At 47.7% G+C, this 22,307-nt stretch overlaps 1 protein-coding gene across 1 annotated transcript in view; it reads right to left on the bottom strand.

The window, feature by feature from the left end:
- Window positions 1-22,307, bottom strand: part of cacna2d2a (calcium channel, voltage-dependent, alpha 2/delta subunit 2a) — a 109,389-nt gene that overhangs the window by 52,901 nt on the left and 34,181 nt on the right. The window contains exon 4 of the mRNA XM_076141113.1: window positions 5,601-5,660. Within this exon, the coding sequence (XP_075997228.1) occupies window positions 5,601-5,660 (60 nt within the window). The remainder of the gene's footprint in view (window positions 1-5,600; window positions 5,661-22,307) is intronic.

Below are 22,307 nucleotides of genomic sequence, written 5' to 3'. Positions count from 1 at the left end.
TTTCTCTCACTGTACTGCTGCTTCTTCTTCTTCTTCCCTGTTCCTTTACTGCAGTTACTTCTACTCGTGTCTCCTCTTATGCTTCTCCAGCGCTCCCACCATCTCTTAGCGTCGAACTGCATGAGTTTTCAAGTGGTGTCTCGAACGTTAAGGGCTAGATGTGGAAAAAGACACAGAGGAGGAGGAGGAAGATCGAAACGAGTCAGAGAAGGCCAAGAAGGAGGTAAGAAAAGGAACATTACTGCGCTGGAGGGCGACACTTTAACAAATTACAACTAGGTCTGCAATCAAGACGCTGAAATACTGAGATTACCAGAATGTTGGTTCACCGCGGCGAGTCAGAGTGATCAAAGCCATCAGCAGACGAGGACAAACAGTGGCGAGACAGCTGGAGAGGACATGAGGGAACGGAGAGGCCAGGAGGAGGGAGAGCTTTCAATGAAATGGGAATCTGAGATGGAATCTATACTGACTGATCAATAGCTCCGGGTTAAGTGTTGATATCAGTCTGATATTGGTCCAGAACTCATCGCTCTGTGTTCCTCACTGCACTTGTTTAGCCAATTTCATGGACGTATCGATAACCGAGAGACGGAACCTTAATTGGTAGGACGACTCGGCCTTGGCGGAGGTATATGCGCTCTCCGCTTACCTTCATTTGCCGTTTGTGCCTCCTAAAAGCCGCAGCTGCTGTACACATTCGCATCCTTCACTTGACCTTGCGTAGGTGTTTCCATGGCAGCCGTACCGCCGACACACCTAATGAACGAGTGATATGGGACACAGCATCCGTTACCCACAAATCTCAGTTCTGAATATTACTAAGGTCCATCCACAATTCGACACACCTGATAGGGAGGAGACTAAATTGTACCCAGCCTTAGATTGTCTCCCCCCCTCCCCTTTTCCCTTTGCTTTTCCTTCCAGTGGCAGGCAGATGGAAGTCCGTTCCATGGCTCCGAATTCGGCGATAACACTGTTTATGAGTTCCATTACTTGCTCGGCAGGCTGCAGACACTCTGTCCCTGCACTGCCATGAGGGAAGCTGCTCAGAAAGTATAAATAGATAGAGTTTATTTGTGATTATACAATGCGGTTATGCTTATCAGTGTTTGAATTAAGCGCTGCGCATGTTAAAACGGCTGTAGTTTGCATATTTCCACCTCCTCCCTTCTCCTCTGTACTGTGGTGATCCTGGGAGTCTCGGTTTGGGGGATGTGCCATCGAGAACAGGTGGTACGACAACAAAACGTTTGGCTTTGAAGGCCTGTATCTCTAACTCGTAGAATGCCGCACAGCTTAAAGCTCCATATGTTCGCAAACTGATACTAGGAGGTTTAGCATGTACTATACCTCAAACAGCACTGCAGGGGTCATCCTCCCTTAATGTGGAGATATAGATCAAATATCATAAAAGTAATGAAAAATATCATCATTCAAACTTATGGTTACTGTAGTTTAGGTTATGAAAAAGGGTCTGTGATTCATTTGTTTAATTGTAATTCATTTTTCGGCTCCCTGTCATTGTTCAAACACAGATCAAGTGTAGATTATGTATCAAAATAACCCAAAAAATGTCCTGAAAGCATAATTTGGAGAGTAAATATATTAAATACACAGATACGGTGCAGTGAGTTTCCGTCCTCTCTCCATACATGAACACATATCTATTCACCGGTGCAGCTCAACTAAGGGAAAACGCCACATTTCAGCGAGAGAACTATTGAAAGCAAATGATGAAATGAAAGTTCCATTGTCCGCCTGTCTCACTTAAACCAGCAGGAGACAAAAAAAACGGGGCTTTAGCCTTATTTTCAACCACAAAAAGGGGAAGAAATAATAAGAGAAAATGAGCGCATGGAGGAGGAGACAGACGGAGCAAAGCCAAAAGGCAGCGTCCCCCTTCATTTCTATTTGATCTGATTTCCATGTGTCCAACTCAGCCCGTATAAGAGTAATGTATTCCGTGTCTAATGGAGCCGGCGGCGTGGAGGGGTGGGCTGCGAGAGTCGTCACAATGATTCTCGCTCATTTTCTCTCAAGGGCCAATTATCTCAAATAGAGGCATTATGAAAGGAGCCAAACTTGGTCAAGTGAAGAAAACTCTTGTGACTCTTGCCCCGAGCTCTTAAGGTCACGTTATCCCGCTGAGACGAGCTCGCTCTGACTCCGGGAAGGAGAGCGCGACTGGATAGGAGATCATTACCGATACAGAGCATAAAGAAATGTGCGTACGCGAGTCCAAACATAACGCCGTATTGTAAGGCTTGGAAAGCGTCGTCGGGGGGAACAGCAGCGGCTGCTTCACACGTGCGCGTGTGACGAGCGAGAAAAATGCAACATGAATACCACTGTATAATGTATGAGAGTGGGTGGCTGAGGCAGTGGAAATGGAGAGAATGATGGAAAGAGAGAGAGAAAAGAAGAGATTGTGTTGTCCTATGATGAAAGGCTTTGATTGATTAGAGAGCCATGATTGCAGTAAATGGCCTGGAAGATGGCTCCATCTCTGTTTCCCGTTTTTTCTCCGTCTCTTATACCTTCTTCGCTCCCTTGCTTGCTTTCTCACTTACACCTCCCTCTCTCTCTCTTTCGCTCACTCTCTCTCTCTCTCTCTCTCTCTCCACGCCTCTCTTTGTCGCCCCCTCTCCCCGGCTTCATCACGGCAGCCCATCAGCAGAGTGCCTCTCTCCTTCCTAATGGCACAGCTATTAGCGCTAATGCATTTCAAACGTACAGCAGCTGCCACATCACAATCTGATGGAAAGTACACGTCTTCCTCCAATCTCCACAATCTCCCTTCTCCCTCCCGACATCCAACCTCGTGCCTGTGCTCCGACGCGTCCTGCTTGACGTTGACCCCTCCTTCGACTGAGTGTCGACGGTCATCGCCCTTGGCCCGCTTACGATCATACGTAGGGTCAGTAAAATCCATAACATTGCTGTTTCGGAGGCAATTTCTCTGGCCGTGTCACCAAATTTCCCCTTTGCAGATTTTGACAAACTGAACCCGCCTCTCCGTGACGTCTCTTCAACACCTTTCAGCAGGTACAACGCCGAGATGCTACCCAACCATACAGCCACTTAAACATCCATATTCAATTCTTTTCCTGGAGAACTTGCACTTCTCTCAAAGTATTCATTCAAGTTCAGCACCAGCCCCGACCAATGGATCACAGCCGGGCGATGACACCCGACCAGAAATGAATTTGGACTTTCTCTACGGGAGACGACACCCTCAACATCAGAATGCAGTCGCATTGCTGGAACATTTAATTTCCTCTCCCGACATTACAGCCGGCGACAGAGCCAGGCCCGTTTCTAGGTCATGAAACAAAAATTAGTCATTTGTGACGCGCCGAGCCCGATCCGGAGAGTTTTTCACGGCTTTCCGCTCTCTCGCTGCCAATTTTCTGTTTAAACACCAAACGCGATTTTTCCGATGTTTGGCCCCTGAAGTCGCTCACTTCCCCCCAAATCCCCACTGGAAATTGCAGAGTAACAGTGAAATGACTGCGGCGCCCCGGGATGATTCCGTTTGCCAACACAATGGACGGGTTTGGGTGTGTGAGTGTCATGGTGGGACGGGCTCCTGACCTTGAGAAATCAAGCCGCAATCAAACACGTTAATGCCTATTTCACACACCATTTCATTCCGATGGAGTTAAAACCCCGAACGACCATCACAACAGTTGTTACGATCAACATTTCAACATCCATAACGTCCGGCAGTGAGGATGGCCGTATTGAGCGACCGGCTCTGCAGTTACACCCACAATAAGCTTCTCTCTTCGTGTGTGTGTGTGACAGAGATCTTCCCACTGCTACGGCAACAGCTGTGATGGCAGCCGTGGTGAGGAACAGGCGTGTCATTGAGTACCTATGATGTCACCCGGTTTGTGCAAAGCGAGCAGATGGGCTGGGCCAGGTACAGAGCTCGCCGTTAATAAACACATACAAATAAATACCCCCCCCCCCCCACACACACACACACACACACAGACACTGCTATACTGTTGCCACCGTCTCTAGAGCACACACACAGACACAGACACACACACAGCTTTTGAAAAAACACCACCTCTCATGCATAAACACCTTTTCTCCTCATTTGACTGAGTGCTCCGCCCGCTCGTTTAAGATGCGCCACGTTTCTCCTAATACGCCCAAAGAGCATGCAGCCCTAATCTAATTAGAGTGTCAGTCAGCAGAGTGTTCACCCAAAAAGAAATTAGGAGAGCACAAAAAATCTACAAACAGGAAAAAAAAGGCTGTGGCATATCTACCTCTTCGCTCCCCTCCCTCCCTCCATCCTCCCCCTCCTCCTCCTCTTTGTGCAGAGCTTTTTTTGGTAATGGTTTCACAGTCACCCCTGCTGAGATTCATTACCTGACCTAATTATAAAGGCAAATGAAATCAGCGCTGATACATTATTAATAGAGGAGCGCCATTAGGATTCATTTGCAGTATTTGCAACAATATGATATATTCCAACAGTTTTCATGCCTGATTAGAGACAGGAACCGATAAGGGGAAAGGTGTGCGGACGTGACGGAGGTGGAGGATGAAGGTGGAGGATGAGGCTAGGGATTAGACCAGAGGAGAGAGATGGATGGAGGGAGGGAGGGAAGGAGGGAGAGCGAGAGCGAGAGAGATGAGAGGAGAAACAGAGATTTTGTCGTGAGCTGGGGAGGATTAAAGGAAGTGCTGGTATTGACGCCATATTGGAAGAAGCTACCTACCAGCAGGTGTGTGTGTGTGGTCACCGTGACTACACAGCCCGGGAAGGCGCGGCGAAGCCCAAAGACTGCAGAGTGCAATCAACCATGAATAAAAATGGACTTTGAAGGGAAGTAGAGGCTCATAATTATTCGTTTTAAATCAGTTAAAGCCTTTTCTCAAATATCCCCCAGGAGGAGCGGGGTTAAAAATCCATTTGTGGCAAGTGTACCATGACAGCGAGCTCGTCTCCCTGGAGACAGAGGGGAAACGTGCGTGTGTCTATCTGTCGCGCGAGGCTACGTACGTATGTGTGTGAGTAGCCTGTGTCTGTGTGTGTGTGTGTGTGTGTGTGTGTGTGTGTGTGTGTGTGTGTGTGTGTGTGTGTGTGTGTGTGTGTGTGTGTGTGTGTGTGTGTGTGTGTGTATTTACATCAGTATGCATACACGTTTGTGGGACGTCTGACTGTTTGCAAATCTGAGAGTCAGTGAAGCACAGAGGCTCACAAACAAACACACACACACACACACACACACACAAAGTGCAGAGTAATACACTTTGTCTTTTTTTAGATTTTAAGAACACAGCAGACTGTTTTAAAGGTCAGCGGCAAGAGGAGACGATGTTCAACATTCTGTGGCCCATGAAATAACAAAAAAGGATTTAGATAAAACTCTTCGCTAGGAAATATCAAATATAGAGTGTGTGTGCGTAGTGTTTACGTAGGGCCGTGCCTCTGTGTGTGTGTGTTCATCTTCCACCTGTAAAGAAATGTTTGTAATACACGTTTGTCTCTGTGATGCTGATCACATTGCCATTACAGACTCACATGTACAGCCGCCTGAGAGACCCCACTGAGGGGGAAGAGACGCCCACTTTACCTTCACGCCGTCTTGCCACACGTGGTCCTTCTGAAGCTGCTCCGCCTCCCGGGCCAGTTTCTATAAGGAAACACAGAAACAGCAGGATGAGAGAGAGGTCATGAGGACATCCATTTCTCTCTGTCTTCCTTTTTACTGTACGACGCACACACTCATCTTCGAACAATGGGCTCCATCAAAAACAGCTTGAAGTCATTTTTCCTTTGAAATCAGCGGATGTATCTGTATGGATCTGTAAAGCTTTAAAACAAATGTCACACTGGGTATAATGTCATAAAAATAAAATAAACACCACATTAGAGGGATTTAGAGTTCATGCACTGATGCAACATTCTTTGGTTTGACATATAGCAAACATGTCCGCCACTATAAGATACCACAGTACCACCACCGCACTTTAAGAGACATGAATGCATCCTGGCCCTGTATGTGTGTGTGTGTGTGTGTGTGTGATGGCCCGATGTTTACAGTGGCACTTATAAGCGGGATTGCGTATGATGCTGCCTCCTGATTGCTCTCTGATCCGCTCCCCTTTGATGTAGGATTGTAAAGTGAGACAACAACATGGTGGTGGAGATAATATGCATGTCCAACCCCCAACCCACCGAAAACAACAACTGTAGCGTGTTCGCCTGAGGTGCGTTTGCCTGATAAAGACCTTGTTGCTTTAATAAATGCAGCTTTTGGGAGCAAAATGTCTGACAACATAGTTTAGGTTGATCTCTGATGCTTATTGTACTTTACTCATGCAAACCACCTTACTTACACACACACCCCTCCCTTCAACTGTGCCTCAATTACAGAGGTTTCCCCCAGCGCTCTAGGGGGCGATCTTGTTCCCATCCCAGAATAGGTTGATCAACCATTGAGTCCCACAGCCTTTGAAATTACAAAGCCCATTTAGCCTCCTGCTAAGTGTGCACTCATTTGTGGTGGCACATTGAAGACAGCGACCCCCCGCGCACGCACACACACACGCACACACACACACACACGCACGCACACACAAACACACACCACCACCACGGGAGGATTTTTTTTATCTACAAAAAGACATCAACTCTCATTATAGTAAACGCTGTCCTATTTCTAATCACAGCTCCGCCCATCTCATATCCGCACACACACACACACACACACACACACACACACACAGCTCCACTTTCTCTCATCATACACACTCCTAGACAGAATATCGGCATTACAGCGCTCTGCTTCTTTTTAAGCTTTTGTACCAGTTGTTATAATCACCTAGGCAACCTAAAATAACAATAATGATATTCTATTAATTTCCTAAATCCTAAACAACAGTCCACTAGAATAGAAAGCAGTTGAGTGGCTCATGCTTTAGGGAGAGGGCGGGGCCACGCCTGGGGGGTGAAACCGTCCTCGCTACGTGTTTCCATGTAACATGAACACGCAGCAGTGGAACAATCATCTCACTGAGGGGTTAATTCTGTGACGTGTGTGGGAATTAAATGCATATGGAAACAGAAGTTCCTTCCCAGGCGTAAAAATGTCATCGGATCAGCTCCATTCTTATTTCTCCAGCCCGCACGCCCTGATCTATGATCTATGATCTATGATCTGCCCTTTCATCCTTTTGGATGCGCATTTAATCTGCCAGTAAGAATCTCTACTTTGTCCCTCGGAAAATCCATTTCTCTGCCTCCCAGCAGCCCTCACATCTCTCTGTTCACCCCTCTCCTCCTCCCTCTCACCCTGTGGACTGCCATTTCTCTGGGTTGCCATCTCCTCCCGAGCCGTTTTAATGTAGTCCCCGCGCTCCCAAAACGCCCATGCGTCTTCATGTGTCTTTCCCCCTCGCCTGTGTTGCATCAGATGGATGGGCAACGCAAACAGCCAATGAATCAGAGTGAGGGATGTGGGAGGGAGGGGGGCAGGGATATATCATCTGTGCTGGTGGCTGGGACCCGAGCGGCTCAGAGCGCTGGATGAGCATAGCGAGATGAGCGCGGTACAGCGCAGATAAGCTCGGCGTAGGCCCACACAACGCAGCAAATAACACTACAGCACGGCCCAGGCAGAGGCAGAGGCGTCCGAGAGGATGGAGAACGGCGCCGCGACCCCTCCCCTGTCACTGCCTCCGTAACCTTGACACCAAATGCATCAAGGCGCCGGGGCCATTTATCACTGCGGCTTCAGGCAAGGTCAAGAACATAAACATAACTGTGTAATGGATAGTGGCGTCTGACAGGCCTGCACAAGGTCTACAGCCTTAAACACACAAGCGCACACAATGGAGTCTGTCTACGCAAACACTATATATAATGAAGCAGGTGACAGCGTAAGTGTGCAAACAGCCTGGGAGCAGGATCGTGTTGTCTCTGCTGTCGAACACGCCGGCCAATGAGAAGCGAGCTGACAGAGCTGAAAGAGACGGCAAGAAAAGAAATCACAAAAAGCTCAGCGTGAGGCGATTAGGATCTTTAATATTCATAACCGCTTTTGGTTTGCTCTGTTCCAGAGGGGAGCAGTTTAATCACTCAAAGTCGTGTTATTTCTGCGGGAATGACAGCACACCGGGGACGGGCAGCGTCATGCTGTGGCGAGCGCTGACTCCACGCCGGAGTGAGAGCTTGTGTGTGAGCTCTGCAGCACTGTTAGGCCCTTCCACTGAGCATTAACTCAAAGGGCACTCGACACACCACGCCGCCGTCTGTGTGATCTGGAGGGACACTCCAAACGGCCCTACAGTGAGCGTGTGTTTGTGTGCGTGTGTGCGCGTGCGGTTGAGTGAGAGCGCACTCGAGAAAACACGACACGGCCTGCGCGTGTGATTGCAGCATCGAATGGCGCCACTCAACATGTTCTAAATGACCCCCTTGTGCTCGGTTTGGAGCCGGTGCCTCAGTCACCTTGGGGACCAGAAGACTGTGAAATGACTCGGCTAAGGTCACTTACCTTCTCAGAGTGAATAACACAGCAGAGGAAGACTCAGTAAACGCTGCGGTGATTGGCTGCTCTGACCGGAGTCTTGACAGTAAGCCAATAAGCCCGTTTTTAAGGGTCCTTCACACACAGTTAAATGAAAGAAAACCGACTAAAACCAATCTACAGCTTTACCATATCTACTGTAACCAACAACATTAACAGGAATGATCAGGAATATAAAGATATAAAGCATAATACTGCCTGTTTGATGGGTGAACAGTGTTAAGTGCTGAAGTCAAGTCGGCCTTTTCGCACCACATCAAGTTGTCACCTTGTCGTGTCACGCTGCCATCAGTCCAGTAGGGGGCAGCGGACTGAGCGCTAGCAGCAGCAGCAGCAGCCACCAGTGGAGCCCGTCTGAGCGAGAGTCTGCTCTAAGCTCTTCATTCTGTCCTCCCCGCTCAGGCCGGGATTAAGGCCAATCACAGAAATCACTGAGTCAGAACCGTCCCACAATAACAGATGGAAGGACTCGCCACTCCCGAATTTTAAAACATCGCAGACAAACTCTCACTCTCACTCTGGCTTTTCGCCTCGGCCCCCTCGGCGGCGGTGCCGCCTTCTCTCTCTCTCTCTCTCTCTCTCTCTCTCTCTCGCGCCATCCTTTTTATCTCTCCTGTTTTATCCCGCCATCATGTGCTGTACTCCATTTCCCTCCCATCTGTCTCACTTTACTGCTCTCTTAACTCTCTCCCGCCTCGAACGCCATATTAATTCCGGCGACAGTCACAAAGCGGCGTCAAAACAGTTTAATTTACTTCACATCGCAGCGAAAAGAAAAAGAAAAAAAAGGATGGAAAAAGTAAAAAGCTGTAAAAGTTATGACATGTTTGTTGTTGCGTATCTCAATATACGTTCCTCTCAGCGGAGCCGAGCCGAGAGACTGGAATAACAACGACCAATTTCAAGTTCTGGGAGAAGATTTCCCCCCCCCCAGAGTGGACAAACAATGTGAAAGTCCATAATGAGGAGAAATAATGAGCCTTAATTCAGGCTCCCTGGCTGGTTGACCATTGGCAGCTGGGCATTGTAGTCCTTATTAGCCGGGGCTGACAGAAGATGTGCAGGGATGGGAGGGAGACCCCGGCTTTGTTCTGTGATCCAAAGCGCCCTGTGGCAAGGCCGTTTCCTGAGGCTGTGTGTGTGTGTGTGTGTGTGTGTGTACTGCTATTGTATCATGTGAGGAGATAATCCCCGTCTTTGTTCCGCCACTAATCTTCCCCCTCCACAACACAAATGTTCACACTTTCTTGTGCGTTTTTTTTCACCGCCGCACATCGCCGACCCGTTCCCCCCCGGCTCCCCGCTTTGCTTTATCCACGGAGACCAGGTCCCGGAAGGCGAAGGGCCGACACCTACACTAACCCTAAGACATACCGCCTGCATAGAACCCCGATCAGCCAGACAAAAAGTGGGCCGTCTTCTCTCTGTGGTACAATAATGTAGCACTTTGCCGTCATAATGGTAATTGACCTTCATCATGAGCTTTTGTACACTAATCAGTCCACTTCCAGATATATAATATGGATATAATCACAATAAGATTATGCAAGGAGCGATGTCACAAGAGCAAACGACCTCATCTAATATTTTATTGAGTAATAAAGTAGCTCCACAAAAACAACATTAATTCCCTCTTAATTGAAGTACTTTTTAGGTTCATTTGAGACACACTCCATTCAAAATAATATGCATTTCCCTCATTAAACCACAGAGCCTTTGAAGCTAAGTGGCAGACTCATCACAGCACATAACAGGGCCACCACTCATTATCATTCACTGGAGCAACTACCACTGTAAACGCAATTAAACCTCCTATGGGGTGACAACACAAACAGCTCTATTAAAAACAAACACAAATACACACACAGGCACACACACAGGCACACGTACGCACGGGTCGCGATGTATACGCTCGACGTGGGAAAGACGGAAAGGTCACACAATGTCATAGGCACAGAAAAAGTGCGGTGACAGTCGGAGGCCAGCAGGGGGCGAGTGACATGAGAGGGGCTGGCAGTCGGGGCTCGGCTGTCCGCTGTTTGACAGATAGTGCACACACACACACACACACACACACACACACACACACACACACACACACACACACACACACACACACACACACACACACACACACACACACGTCCAATCCATCCCTGACAGCAGGCAGACAGAGGAGACAGTGAGACGTGGAGAGAGCCCGAAGGCACTATCGGGCAAAAAAAAAAAAAAAAAGATAAAATTCGGAAAAACAAAACAAAATTCGCTGTTTGTTTGTTCGCCCACGGAGCCGCCGAGCCTCCAGGTGAGCGACTGACTGAGACTGAGAAAGAACAACAGAGGGGCTACAAATAAATAAAGCGAATAAAAAGACGCTCGGTGACATTCTGATTCGCTCAGAGAGACAGCGAGCACTTGAACACTCCTTTGGTTTGTTGGTTTGTGTCTGAAGCTCGGCAGTCACACACACGCAAGAGACGTCAAGGAGACGTTGAGGTCACGTGTTGATGCACGCTGTGAAATGAACAGAACAGAAGAACGAGCCGGCGTGTTCCACAGGTCTCGCCACTTTCATTTTGTGTGCACATACTGTATAGCACACACACACACACACAAGCTCACACACTCTCTCTCTCTCAATCAACTCTGTTACACCTACACAAACTCCACACGGCGTTGATACACACTGTACACTCGCAATCAGAGCCAGAGAGCCCTCACTAATCAACATGCAATCAATTACACACACATTTGTAGTCTCTGCATCCTTTGCTTTGGCTGACACACACACACACACACACACACACACACACACACACACACACACACACACACACACACACACACACACACACACACACACACACACACACACACACACACACACACACACACACACACACACACAGTGGTTGTTGATGTTAAAACATTGACGCGAGCGAAAAGGGTCAGAAGTAAAGTTATTGAGACACTGGAGGAAATGAGAGATTTTCTATCGGGTTATTTTGGAAGAAGAGCAGCTGTGACATTTTCTAAACACTGAGAATTGAATTTCACAAACAAGCTGTTTGAACTAATGCCGGCGTGGAGGAAGGGCAGGTGGTGATGGTGGGCAGTTTGTTTGCCACAAAGACTCCAGTATTATCTCCGTCCATCAGCCCCCTCCCTCACCTGACCTCACCGCCGTGCCGTCTGCAGCTCAAGGGCAAACACTTTATTTTTGCTCTTCATTTGTTGCCCTTTGCTTCAGTCATACTGCTCTGCCTTCGCTTACAGACAGAGAGAAAGCAAGCACTTACACATTCAAGCAGATTATGTATTCATCAAAAAAAAAAAGAAGAAAGGTCAAGGTAAACTACCGAGATCATTTCAAGAGCCACATGCAGGTTGTTCGCCCAGTCTGGGACGAAGAGGAGAGGAGGAGGAGAGAGGAACCTGACAAAAACCCAGCGTGGGAGCGGCAGAGTCCAGTGACGGCAGCTGGTGTTTGACAAAGTGCATCATTGACCGTGCGTGGCCAGGCAATTGTTCGGGTTTACACACACATGCACACCTTCAGTCATCCCACCCCTTACACACACACACACACACATCGTACATACATACACACACGTTGCTATCTTGCTATCTCCCAGCATTGGCGAGAGAGGGAGAAACACGCAGACACGGCCGTCTCTCAAAGCAATTACAACAGATTGAAACCAAATTAAATTTGAAGCCTTGAGCAACGGCGGCCGATTGGACGTCTGTGACAGATATGACAGGGGAGAGGGGGGGGGGTGATGATGGAGAGAACAGACAGGTGTGGGTCACAGAGGTGGAGAGAGGAACACGGATGATGGAGCAGCCGCGGACGTAAAAGTAGGGCAGAGAAACGGTTCAATATAGGAAAAGAGGGAGTCGGGTGGAGACTTAAAGGACCATACCCAAGATTTGGCGCGCATTACCCTTTGACATACATTTCCAAAGAGCATATCAATGTTCCCGACTTCTTACATTTTTTCGTCAGCCTTTGATTTCTATTCAGCCTTAAAAAATCAACGCAGCGACGCTTACTTGACTAATCCATCACAGAGAACATTCCGGCACCTTTATCAACAGCGCAGCAGCATCCAAGACCTCTGCCATCCAAGAGCTGCGTGCTGCACAACAATCCTTTTAAGTGATACTAAAACAATACTTCTCAACATCAAACACTTCTCCCGCCCCCTGTAGGCTTGGAAGGCTCGGGTAAAAGTTCTCACTGGCAGACGATCAGCTTCGTTTTGAGCAAATTGCAATATATTGCAAGAGTAATCCAATTTCACAGCTTTAAAAGTAGCGGAGACCTTGCCAAAGCAGTGATTGATTGGAAAATAAGTTACTAAATACATTAATTCTAGCTTTGGGAGAATCAATGGAGGATACTGGCCGAGCAGATGGACAGAGGAGAGATGAGTTATCCTCCAACATGAGCGGATGCATAGAGGTTTGTTTGAATGCAGGAGGAGCGGTAGAGATTCAATTTTAAGTTGAACTGCATCAAATGAGGAGGAAACCGAGCTAAAAACACGGCGGATACTCTCGGAAATGCCACGACAATACAATTCCTGTTAAATATCCGACATGTCATCGTGAAATCTGTGATTATTTATGCAGAATTACACAAAAATAACGAGTTAAACACGGCGTTGTACACGCAAAGCAATAAGGCCACAGCGTCCATTAAAAAGCCACATTTCTCCCTGCAGTCATCTCGGTGGAAAATGATGTCACGCGAGCGGGAACGCGGCGCAATTCCTGCCGAGCGTTTCGCAGCGGCGAACACGTGCTCGTTACAGACGTGCAGATTAACTCGGGTTCCAGTTCTCCGGCAGATATCGTTTCTCCATTTTTCATTATTCCAGTCCAAGAAATGACAGGATTAGTTGTGGCGGCTTTTAAACATTCGATGTTATCGTCCTCTCCTGGGCGAACAATTAATCCCTCTCTCCCTTCCCTTCCTCCCGTCTCTCTCACACACACACACACACACACGCACACACAGGCCTTCAGCTCGTCTATTGGTTTGTTCTCCTCACGCTTACACGCTGCCTCCCACAGGAGACAGAAACTGAGCTGAGCGTTTAAATACCTATATACATTAACCGCTACATGAAATCACGCCACGATAAGGTTTCTGTAATCTGCCACTGGTTTAGCATACGTACACACACACACACGTTTTATGCAAATCCATGAATTGTCTCCTCTAGCTCATAGGCTGGGATGTGCAGTTTCTATCAGCTAGTTCACACACACACACACACACACACACACACACACACACACACACACACACACACACACACACACACACACACACACACACACACACACACACACACACACACACACACACACAAACACACACACACACACACACACACACACACACACACACACACCTCTCTCTGGTAAATTCTGGAAAAACTGCTTGATAGGCAAAACTACATCATCGACATTGCTCGTCGATCCAATCTTAACATTCAATTTCTATTACAACTCTGCAGAAGAACACAGCAGAGATCAATAATCAGGTCCAGACTGCAGACACAGTGTGATGGATAAAGGCGGCGGTGGAGCGCTTGTGCTTTCATCTGTGGGAATTCGTGTAAAGACGACGACGACAAAATGAACAACAGCAGCACTTCAGCCTGGTAATGCATCACAGCAGCGTCTGTCACTCTGTGTGCTTCCATGTGAATTTAAATTCCAAATGCAGACGTGGGAACATTTCCCTTTGATGAAAACCATCAAACTATCAAAACTACAAACCACGGCTTGGTTCGAGGCCGAGGCCACACAAACCTCTATGTTTGCCTTTTAAAAGACGCAAAACGTTTAGCCTTGGCGTGATGGGGGGAGAAAGCAAAGCACTTAGCGACCTCTGCTGCTGTAGGCTGCTATATGAACACTCATTAATGTACTAACACCGTGAAGTGATCTTCAAAAAAAAGGCTATTCAATCGTTCAGGAAGTCAAATCTGTATGAAAAAGAAAGAAAATACAGGCCCACCGCAAGAATAAGAGGCTTTTTACCAAGTCACCAAAGCTAAGAATACACAAACACACACCTACGCAGAGGAAAGATGCAAACAAACACATACATCTACAGTAAGTCAGATATAGAAAACATGCACTCAGAATGAAACTTAGCTTATTAGATTGTTTGCAGAGATCAAACAGGCTGCTGTTGATTTATTCAGGATGATTACAGACTGATATCAGTGTGTGTGTGTGTGTGTGTGTGTGTGTGTCGTTGTTTTCAATGATGACATTTTCAGTTTCTCATCCCCACCGTACACAATCTATGCTTTTGATCTGGCCTACAACATCTCCTTTAAAAGAAACGTACCGAAAAATAAAGAGTCACGGGTAACAATGAGGAGACAGATAAAAAGAGGAAGATGAAGATAATGCGGACGGTTAAGATGAGGACAAAAGGGAGAGTGACGGATCAGGAAGCGCGGAGGAGAGAATGGCAGTGGTGGAGCGGTGTATAACCTTGACAGAGAGCATCTTCTGACGGGCATCTGCCTCCTGTAATAATTTAGAAATAATCTCCGTCCACAAAGGCCCAGCAGTCTGGCAGAGTAAATGCTCCGCGCCTGATCGATCGCTCCGATTCAGCCAGCTGCTGGTCGCCGTGTGCAGGCCCCACATCGATCCTAGGCCTTCGCTCTCTCTCTCTCTCTCTCTCTCTCTCTCTCTCACGGAGGCGAACGTGATGAAATGGAGGAAAGGGAGAAGGTAATGGAATGGAGACAGGTGGTGGCGGCGATCTTAAACTATAATAAAGAATTCAAACGAAGAAGGAAGAAGAAGGAAAAGAAGCGGGTTTGAAAAACTGGCCGCCGCAAAGTGAAATCAATCAACCAATCTGAGAAGAAACATGCCGCACCAAATCCGGCTTGTTACGCTTCCCCCCCACCCCCCATGATGCTTTGCTTTACGATAAACACAGGTCAATAGCTGCTGGGTGGTGGTATTGGAGGTAGGTGGCCACCCGGATCCAGACTGGAGGCAATAACACACACCAACACACACACAGACTCTTCACATCAACACATCCAATTACTACTTAGCATTGTGGCAGCATTAACTGCCACAGTGCATTTGGCCCCTAGCAATTAATTGACTTTTAAATAGTCTGCCATTAGCACCAATTTAAATGAATGGATGTACTCCTCCGCCTTCTCTGAGTGTTCTTTGCCTTGCGTGTGCGCGAGGTGGAGAAATTGTAGAGCGGCGCCCGCGAGAGGTTTCACCGAGGAGAGAATGAGCCGGCGCTCTATAAAGTATTATTATTATTATTATTATCACACATATAGGCCGTGATTAGTGATTCTACTCATGGGTGAGACCTTTACTCCTCAGACGACTTCGGAGCCGGGAACCTTTGTCTCGGACGATGATAACACAAGAATTTGGGGAGGGGGGGAGAGGTGGAGGGGTTAAGGCTTGTTGTGATACATTGAACCTATGCTTGTACCTTTGTAATCGACCATGGGATTAATGTGTATCAAAGGAGAGAGAGAGAGCGAGAGAGAGCGAGAGAGAGAGAGAGAGAGAGAGAGAGAGAGAGAGACTATTATCATAAAGGTGGTTTTCCAAGGTCAATATTTGAGATTCTCCTCAACCATCTCAACTGAGGCGACCCCCTCCCTCCCTCCCTCTCTCTCTCTCTCCCACCCTCTTTCTCTTTCTCTCTCTCTTCCACCCTCTCTCTCCCTCTCTCCTCCTCTGCCTCCAGGCAAACACTTATCTTCCATTCCCTCCTTCTCCGCTCACTCGTTTAGCCGAGGAAAAATGTGTCCCGTCCCTCCGGTCACTCCTTGGAATGAGCCCAGCGCGGCGGACAGCTGCTGCTCGCTTTTCAAACACACACACACACACACACGCTCGCAGAATTAAATGGCGGATAAACAAAACAAACAAACAGGGCTCCTCTTTTGTGCCGTTTTTTTTTTTTTTTTTTTGTGAGGGGGGAGGGGGAGGGGGGGTCACCTGTCAGTCATCCATTTAACACGGTAACTGAGCATGAAAGCGAATCTCCCAACCGCCGGGTTCATTGGCCGGCACGGAAAAACACCTGCCAATCATGAAAAGTGTTGGGTCATTATGCTGTGGCAGGCTATAACGGTCTGACAGAGTTATGACAGCCTGTCAAAGCTTTAGACAGTGGTGCAGACAACGCGGGTGAGGAAGAGGAGGGAGAGGGAGAGCCAGAGTCTGAAAGCGCAGGGCCAAAACTGCTGTTAGTCTTCCTGCTTTTCCGCTCACCGCTGCTGCCAGAGTTGAACTTTCACCCCTCCGCAAGTGACAAGATCGCAACCCAGGAGAGAACATGTGAGGGTGAGGAGGAAGATGGAGCATTACAAGACAAAGGTGAGTGGTCAGCAGTCAGACAGGGCTGCTGGGGCTCTGACACTGGTTTAGAGACCAAGCTGCTCCGACTCTCAAACTGACAGAATCTGTCTCTCCTCTTTCTGATCCCAGTGATAAATGTTTGCGTTGATGTGACTGCACGACTCAAACGCACCAAGACAGAATGAGCAAAGGGACAAAATCATCAACTCATTCATGATTTAACCCAAAAACACACACACACACACACACACACACACACACACACACACACACACACACACACACACACACACACACACACACACACACACACACACACACACACACACACACACACACACACACACACACACACACACACACACACACACACCGCATGTGTTCCTGTGTTGCCCGGGTGCCTTTGGGCATTTGCTGCTGCAAAAGTGCTCTAACACCAATAAAAGCATAACCAACGACTCCTGCAGACCGATGCCACCGCTGATATGAGAAGATCCAACAAGCTGAGACAGACTCTCATTGGCTTCCACTTAAGAAACAAACACAACAGAAGAGAAGTGACAGCGGCCTGCAAATGAATGCAAACTTGAGAGAAATGGAACAAGGAGAATATAATTCAATCTGCCGCCGCCGCCGCCACCTCCCCCGGCCAGCGAGAGCAGAGCTTTCACCGCAGATGAAGGCGAGGAGGAGGAGGAGGAGAAAGGCTGAGGCGTGTGAAGCTTCCCTCCCTGGGCAGGGTGAAGGTGGCAGGCGCCCAGATAAGCCGAGGCCGAGCAAAGATTAACTGCTTGGTCTGATGGAAAAGCAAAATAAAGGCGCGGCGACCTCTGATTCCCTGGGCCTCCCTGCGTGAGTGTGTAAACCTGCCATGATGGGAATTTTTAAGCAGAAACGTCGGAATAAAAAACACACAAACAAATGTCATTCCTCCAGCGGAGCCGCTCGACCTCTTACACCTTCACACTCGGCCCCCCTTTTTGTCTTTCATATACAGCCAAACTTTTCATTTCCTGCGAGTCCTGTGCTGCCGTATTACGCACTAGCGCCGGCGGGGCCTGCAGCTGCGGCGCCGCGTTCAGCCCCTCCGAAGATCACTGGCAGCAATGCACCAGGCGAGGAGCTGAGGTGTTTCAATAAGACAGAGGCTTCCTAGTGAAACTGAGCTGTTCTGCACCGACTGCAGCGGCGGCCCACTGAAGTTGATCTCTTCTATTTAAGTGGGATCATTCTAGTGTGCTGAAGCAAAAGTGCTAAAGCCGGCGAAGGATTGAGCTTTTCTATTAACGCCGGGCTCTTCCTCTTCTTCGTCTTCTTCGTCTTCACCCACAGCACATAGCGATCGCTCTGTAATTTAACCGGTGGAGATGCCGGTCACGACAAAAACAGCACAAGCAGAAAAATTTAATTAATTTGTTTTACTTCGTCTACAACACATCTACTTTCAATTTCACATTTCTGAAATCGCTTGGAAAAAAAAGGCGCCGTTGGAGCATAATTGAAAAGCGTTTCGTCTGCATAGAATTGATTGGTTTGCCAGAGTGAAAGCACACATTTCTGCTGCATATGAAATGTTCCATAGCATACAAACATACATACATACATGCATACATACATACAAACATACAGTCGCTCCCGGTTTAACCAGTAAGCCTCCACCTTCTATTACCAGTTACCACCTTGAAACTGATTGGCGTGTCTAGATGTTTTTTCCTATTATGAATGGTGGAGGGACGATCAAAAGTGTCAGATCCCATGTAAATGCAAATCATTTTACTTCATGGGTGTGTGGGTGTGCATGTGTGTGTGTGTGTGTGTGTGTGTGTGTGTGTGTGTGTGTGTGTGTGTGTGTGTGTGTGTGTGTGTGTGTGTGTGTGTGTGTGTGCGCGTGTGAACTAGCTGATAGAAACATCCCAGCCTATGATCTAGAGTAGCGGTTCATGGATTTGATAAAACCGGGCATCAAGTGTGTGTGTGTGTGTGTCTGTTTATACGTGTGTTAGTGTGTGTGTGTGTGTGTGTGTGTGTGTTTGCCTGTGTTGTTATGTAAGGCAGCCATACTGTGAAAACAGCCCCTGCCCTTCCGATCAATGATCCGTCAGGAAATAACTGCTCCTTTCCAGGACAAAAGCCCATTATTTGCCTTGTCCATTTGGCGAGCCGAGCACAGGGAGTCGCTGAGGCAGAACGTGACTCTCCATCACACTGGAATTAAAGCGCAGCACCCTGGGGTCACTGACAGGCTATGGATATCAGCCCAGCGTGCTCACAGATAGGGATTATTTACGCCACCACCGACAGCTACTTGTTCTACAAAACAACATCGTGCGTCGCTCCGTTTGGAACAAAAGGACGAGAAATTCACACAGACGACGTCACGTTCAGACAATCAAACGCTGCCAAACGCTTCAATAATCACAATCAGGAAGTATTAAGAGGTTATTTCCCCCGTCTATCGCCTGTATCCGCGCGTTTGTGTTCACCGACCTCCTCCGCCGGGACCCATTTTGCTTTACGGCCTCGCTGCTCGATGATGGCGATGCCGATAAGAGGGAGGCTGACGGATAATCACAGGATGAAGGAGAGGCAGCGGGGGGTGGAGGGAGCTTATAGGGTGGAGGGCCTGGGAATTGGAAAGTGGGTGGATTCTGACCCGCTTAAGAACAGGAGGGTATGATAACACCGACTTATTACGAGTATTGTTTTTACCTCCTATAAAAAAAGGGGGGGCCTCCAGTCTGCTCAGCTGAGGGCCGTGCGCCGCCTCTGTCTTTAAAAAACACCATTTTCTATTTCAACAAGGCGCGGCAGAGCTTATTTCATTTTTTCCCACCGCACGGCGATATAACATATATTTTCTATTTGATAGCTGATGCGTTTTCAAAAGCCCCTTTCATATAAAACGATCCTTTTTCAATTGTGCCCTCCAGGAAAGAAAACAACGCGCAGACAAGAGCGCCGGCGTGCAATTGAAAAAGAAGAAAAAGCTTAAATTCTAGCACAGAGATTCCTGATTCAAGTGTTCTCGTCCCTTTTCTCTCCCCCCGTCGCCGCAGATACGAAAAAAAACGCACATGCGAGACATGAAATGTGTGTTTTATGCCGCTCGCAAAGACGGCTGCATAAAAAGCACAAAGCAGTCATTTCTATTCATTTGTCTTTGGCTGACGGGGAAATGAAGGAGTGAGGCAGATGCTGTTGCTACGTGAACAAGTTGCTTAAACACAGAAAAGCATTTTTTGCCTTTCAAGAACTTAATTAGATGCCGAATCAAACCCCCACCCCCACCCCCACCCCCACCCACACACACACCCACCCACCACCCCACATCCTGCCCGGAACCTAAATTGTCACTCAAATGAATGACTTTGTGTGAGGCGGGAACACGGCGACAAAAATATAAATCTTGCTGCTGTACATTTGACATTTGTTTAGGAGAGGAGACAAAGGGAAAGCACGCAGCATTCAAATGGAGCTGAAAATGGCACATTCAGATCTCAAATAAGAGCGCGGCGCTGAAGATGTGAAGGAAAGTGCTGCAGGCGGCAAACTGCCACCAAGCAGATCGCTTTGTGACATTTCACTAATGTGAAATGTTGCCGGGGAACAGTGGGTGGGATGCCGTGACCTTTATCATTGGAAGTGATAGAATGGCCCAATACTGCAGACAGAATGATGTGGAGTTACAGCAATGTGTCTCTGCAACAAGACGCTCTGACCTGTCGCCACATGCATTTGGCAATAACCTCCCATATGTGTGCTCACTCTCTCACTTTGGCTCTCTCTCCGTGTGTGTGTGTTGTTTTAAATGCATCTGTAGTGGGCAGCAGCGCAGAGACGCTATCGCAGGTGTTTAGGAGTGCACGGGTGACTTCTCCTCTGAAGGTTAAACAGGCCATCCCTTCTGCAAATTCTCCCAAGGCCGAGAAGAAGTTAGTCGGCCGTTGGTCGGGCACGTTTAAGTGTGTCTCTTTGCGTGTGTGTGGGAGAAGGGCAATAGCTTCGCTGCAGGTTGTAACAGATGGTTGCTAATGGAAGTTCATAGATCTGAATGACAAGGGCCAGAGGACTGTGGAGATGTGTGTTACCATCTATGCGTGTGTGTGTGTGTGCATGTGCACATGTGTATCTGCGTGTGTGTGTGTATGCATGCACAATTAATGTGCACAACACTAAGAAACAGCACCAATTAGCACTGGAGTCCTTGAGTCAAGGAGAAGGACTATTAAATTGATTATGTTCTCTCTTATTTTTATAGAATGTTGTGGAACTTATGAGATGTTTGCTTCCAAAATCAATATGTTTGCTTGGGGAAAATCGGATTTCAGGTCGACTCCTTCACTTCTTCACTTCTCTTTGGACTGTCATCAGAACGCAAACGTGTTCTGGAGAGAATCTGACTTGCATTTGCTTTGATAAACAACGATAGGACGATGACATTGATGGATGATGGACACACACATTGATGCATTGCTCGTCTCTCTGCTCATATTTGTTACATTCCAGTAGACACTAATCTTCTGCTGGACACTTTTATCACACACTTTTATCTGATATAGCTGTTCAACTTTTTATTGTTTTTGAAACTTTTTATCCGAGCCGGGGGAAGCGAACCCCTTTGTTTTGTTTTGTGCGTCTCCGGCGTGATGGAGTCGCTGCGAATGGCATCTGTGGAAATTTGACGCCGTTGCCAATCAGAGCCGCGAAAGTTTTCTCGTCTATTTTTGCCCAAGTAGAGCTCGGCCTACTTCCTGAGTTCCTCCCTGGTGGGACCTGAGAGTTATAACTGCCTCTCCAAAGGCCTACAGGAAATGGAAAACCAAATGACTTTGTTAGAGTCGATTCTAATTTCGTTTTCCTGGAGGTGATGGTGGACGGTTTGGCGTACGTAATAAGTTGTTCGCGTCTTTCCGCCGAGGCATAATACAGAAAACGTTTCTCCGGACTTCAGCGGGTGTTGAAGGTGTGACTGGTGATTGGGTTCATTAGTTATTCAAGCCTGCCTGTCGTCCCCGCAGCAGCGCTCAGACACACTCATTATGACGACCTCGTAATTCATTAAGCCGCCCTAAATGAACACGAGCCAAGAAGAGAGCCGCTCGCTTTCACAGAGCGGCACTCTGAGCCTGAGGGAGGTAAATAGTGAGGCACTTAAACGCCGCGGGATGTTTAACAGCTAACCTCACAAAAATGAAGGATTATGTGACGCAAACGGAAAAAGAGTAAACACGCAGACTGTGTTTAATAACAGGGAAGGATAAATTAACCTACTGTTTACTCCCAGTGTGCTAGGGACCTTCTGCACTATTTGAAGAATAAGCCACGCCCACTCCGACAGCCAATAATCCAAAAACTGTG

This window comes from Genypterus blacodes, unplaced genomic scaffold, assembly GCF_046128005.1.
Source record: "Genypterus blacodes isolate CSIRO-AG114 ecotype Tasmania unplaced genomic scaffold, CSIRO-AGI_Gbla_v1 ptg000017l_1, whole genome shotgun sequence".
Taxonomy (NCBI): Eukaryota; Metazoa; Chordata; class Actinopteri; order Ophidiiformes; family Ophidiidae; genus Genypterus; species Genypterus blacodes.
This window is presented reverse-complemented; position numbering and strand designations above follow the sequence as displayed.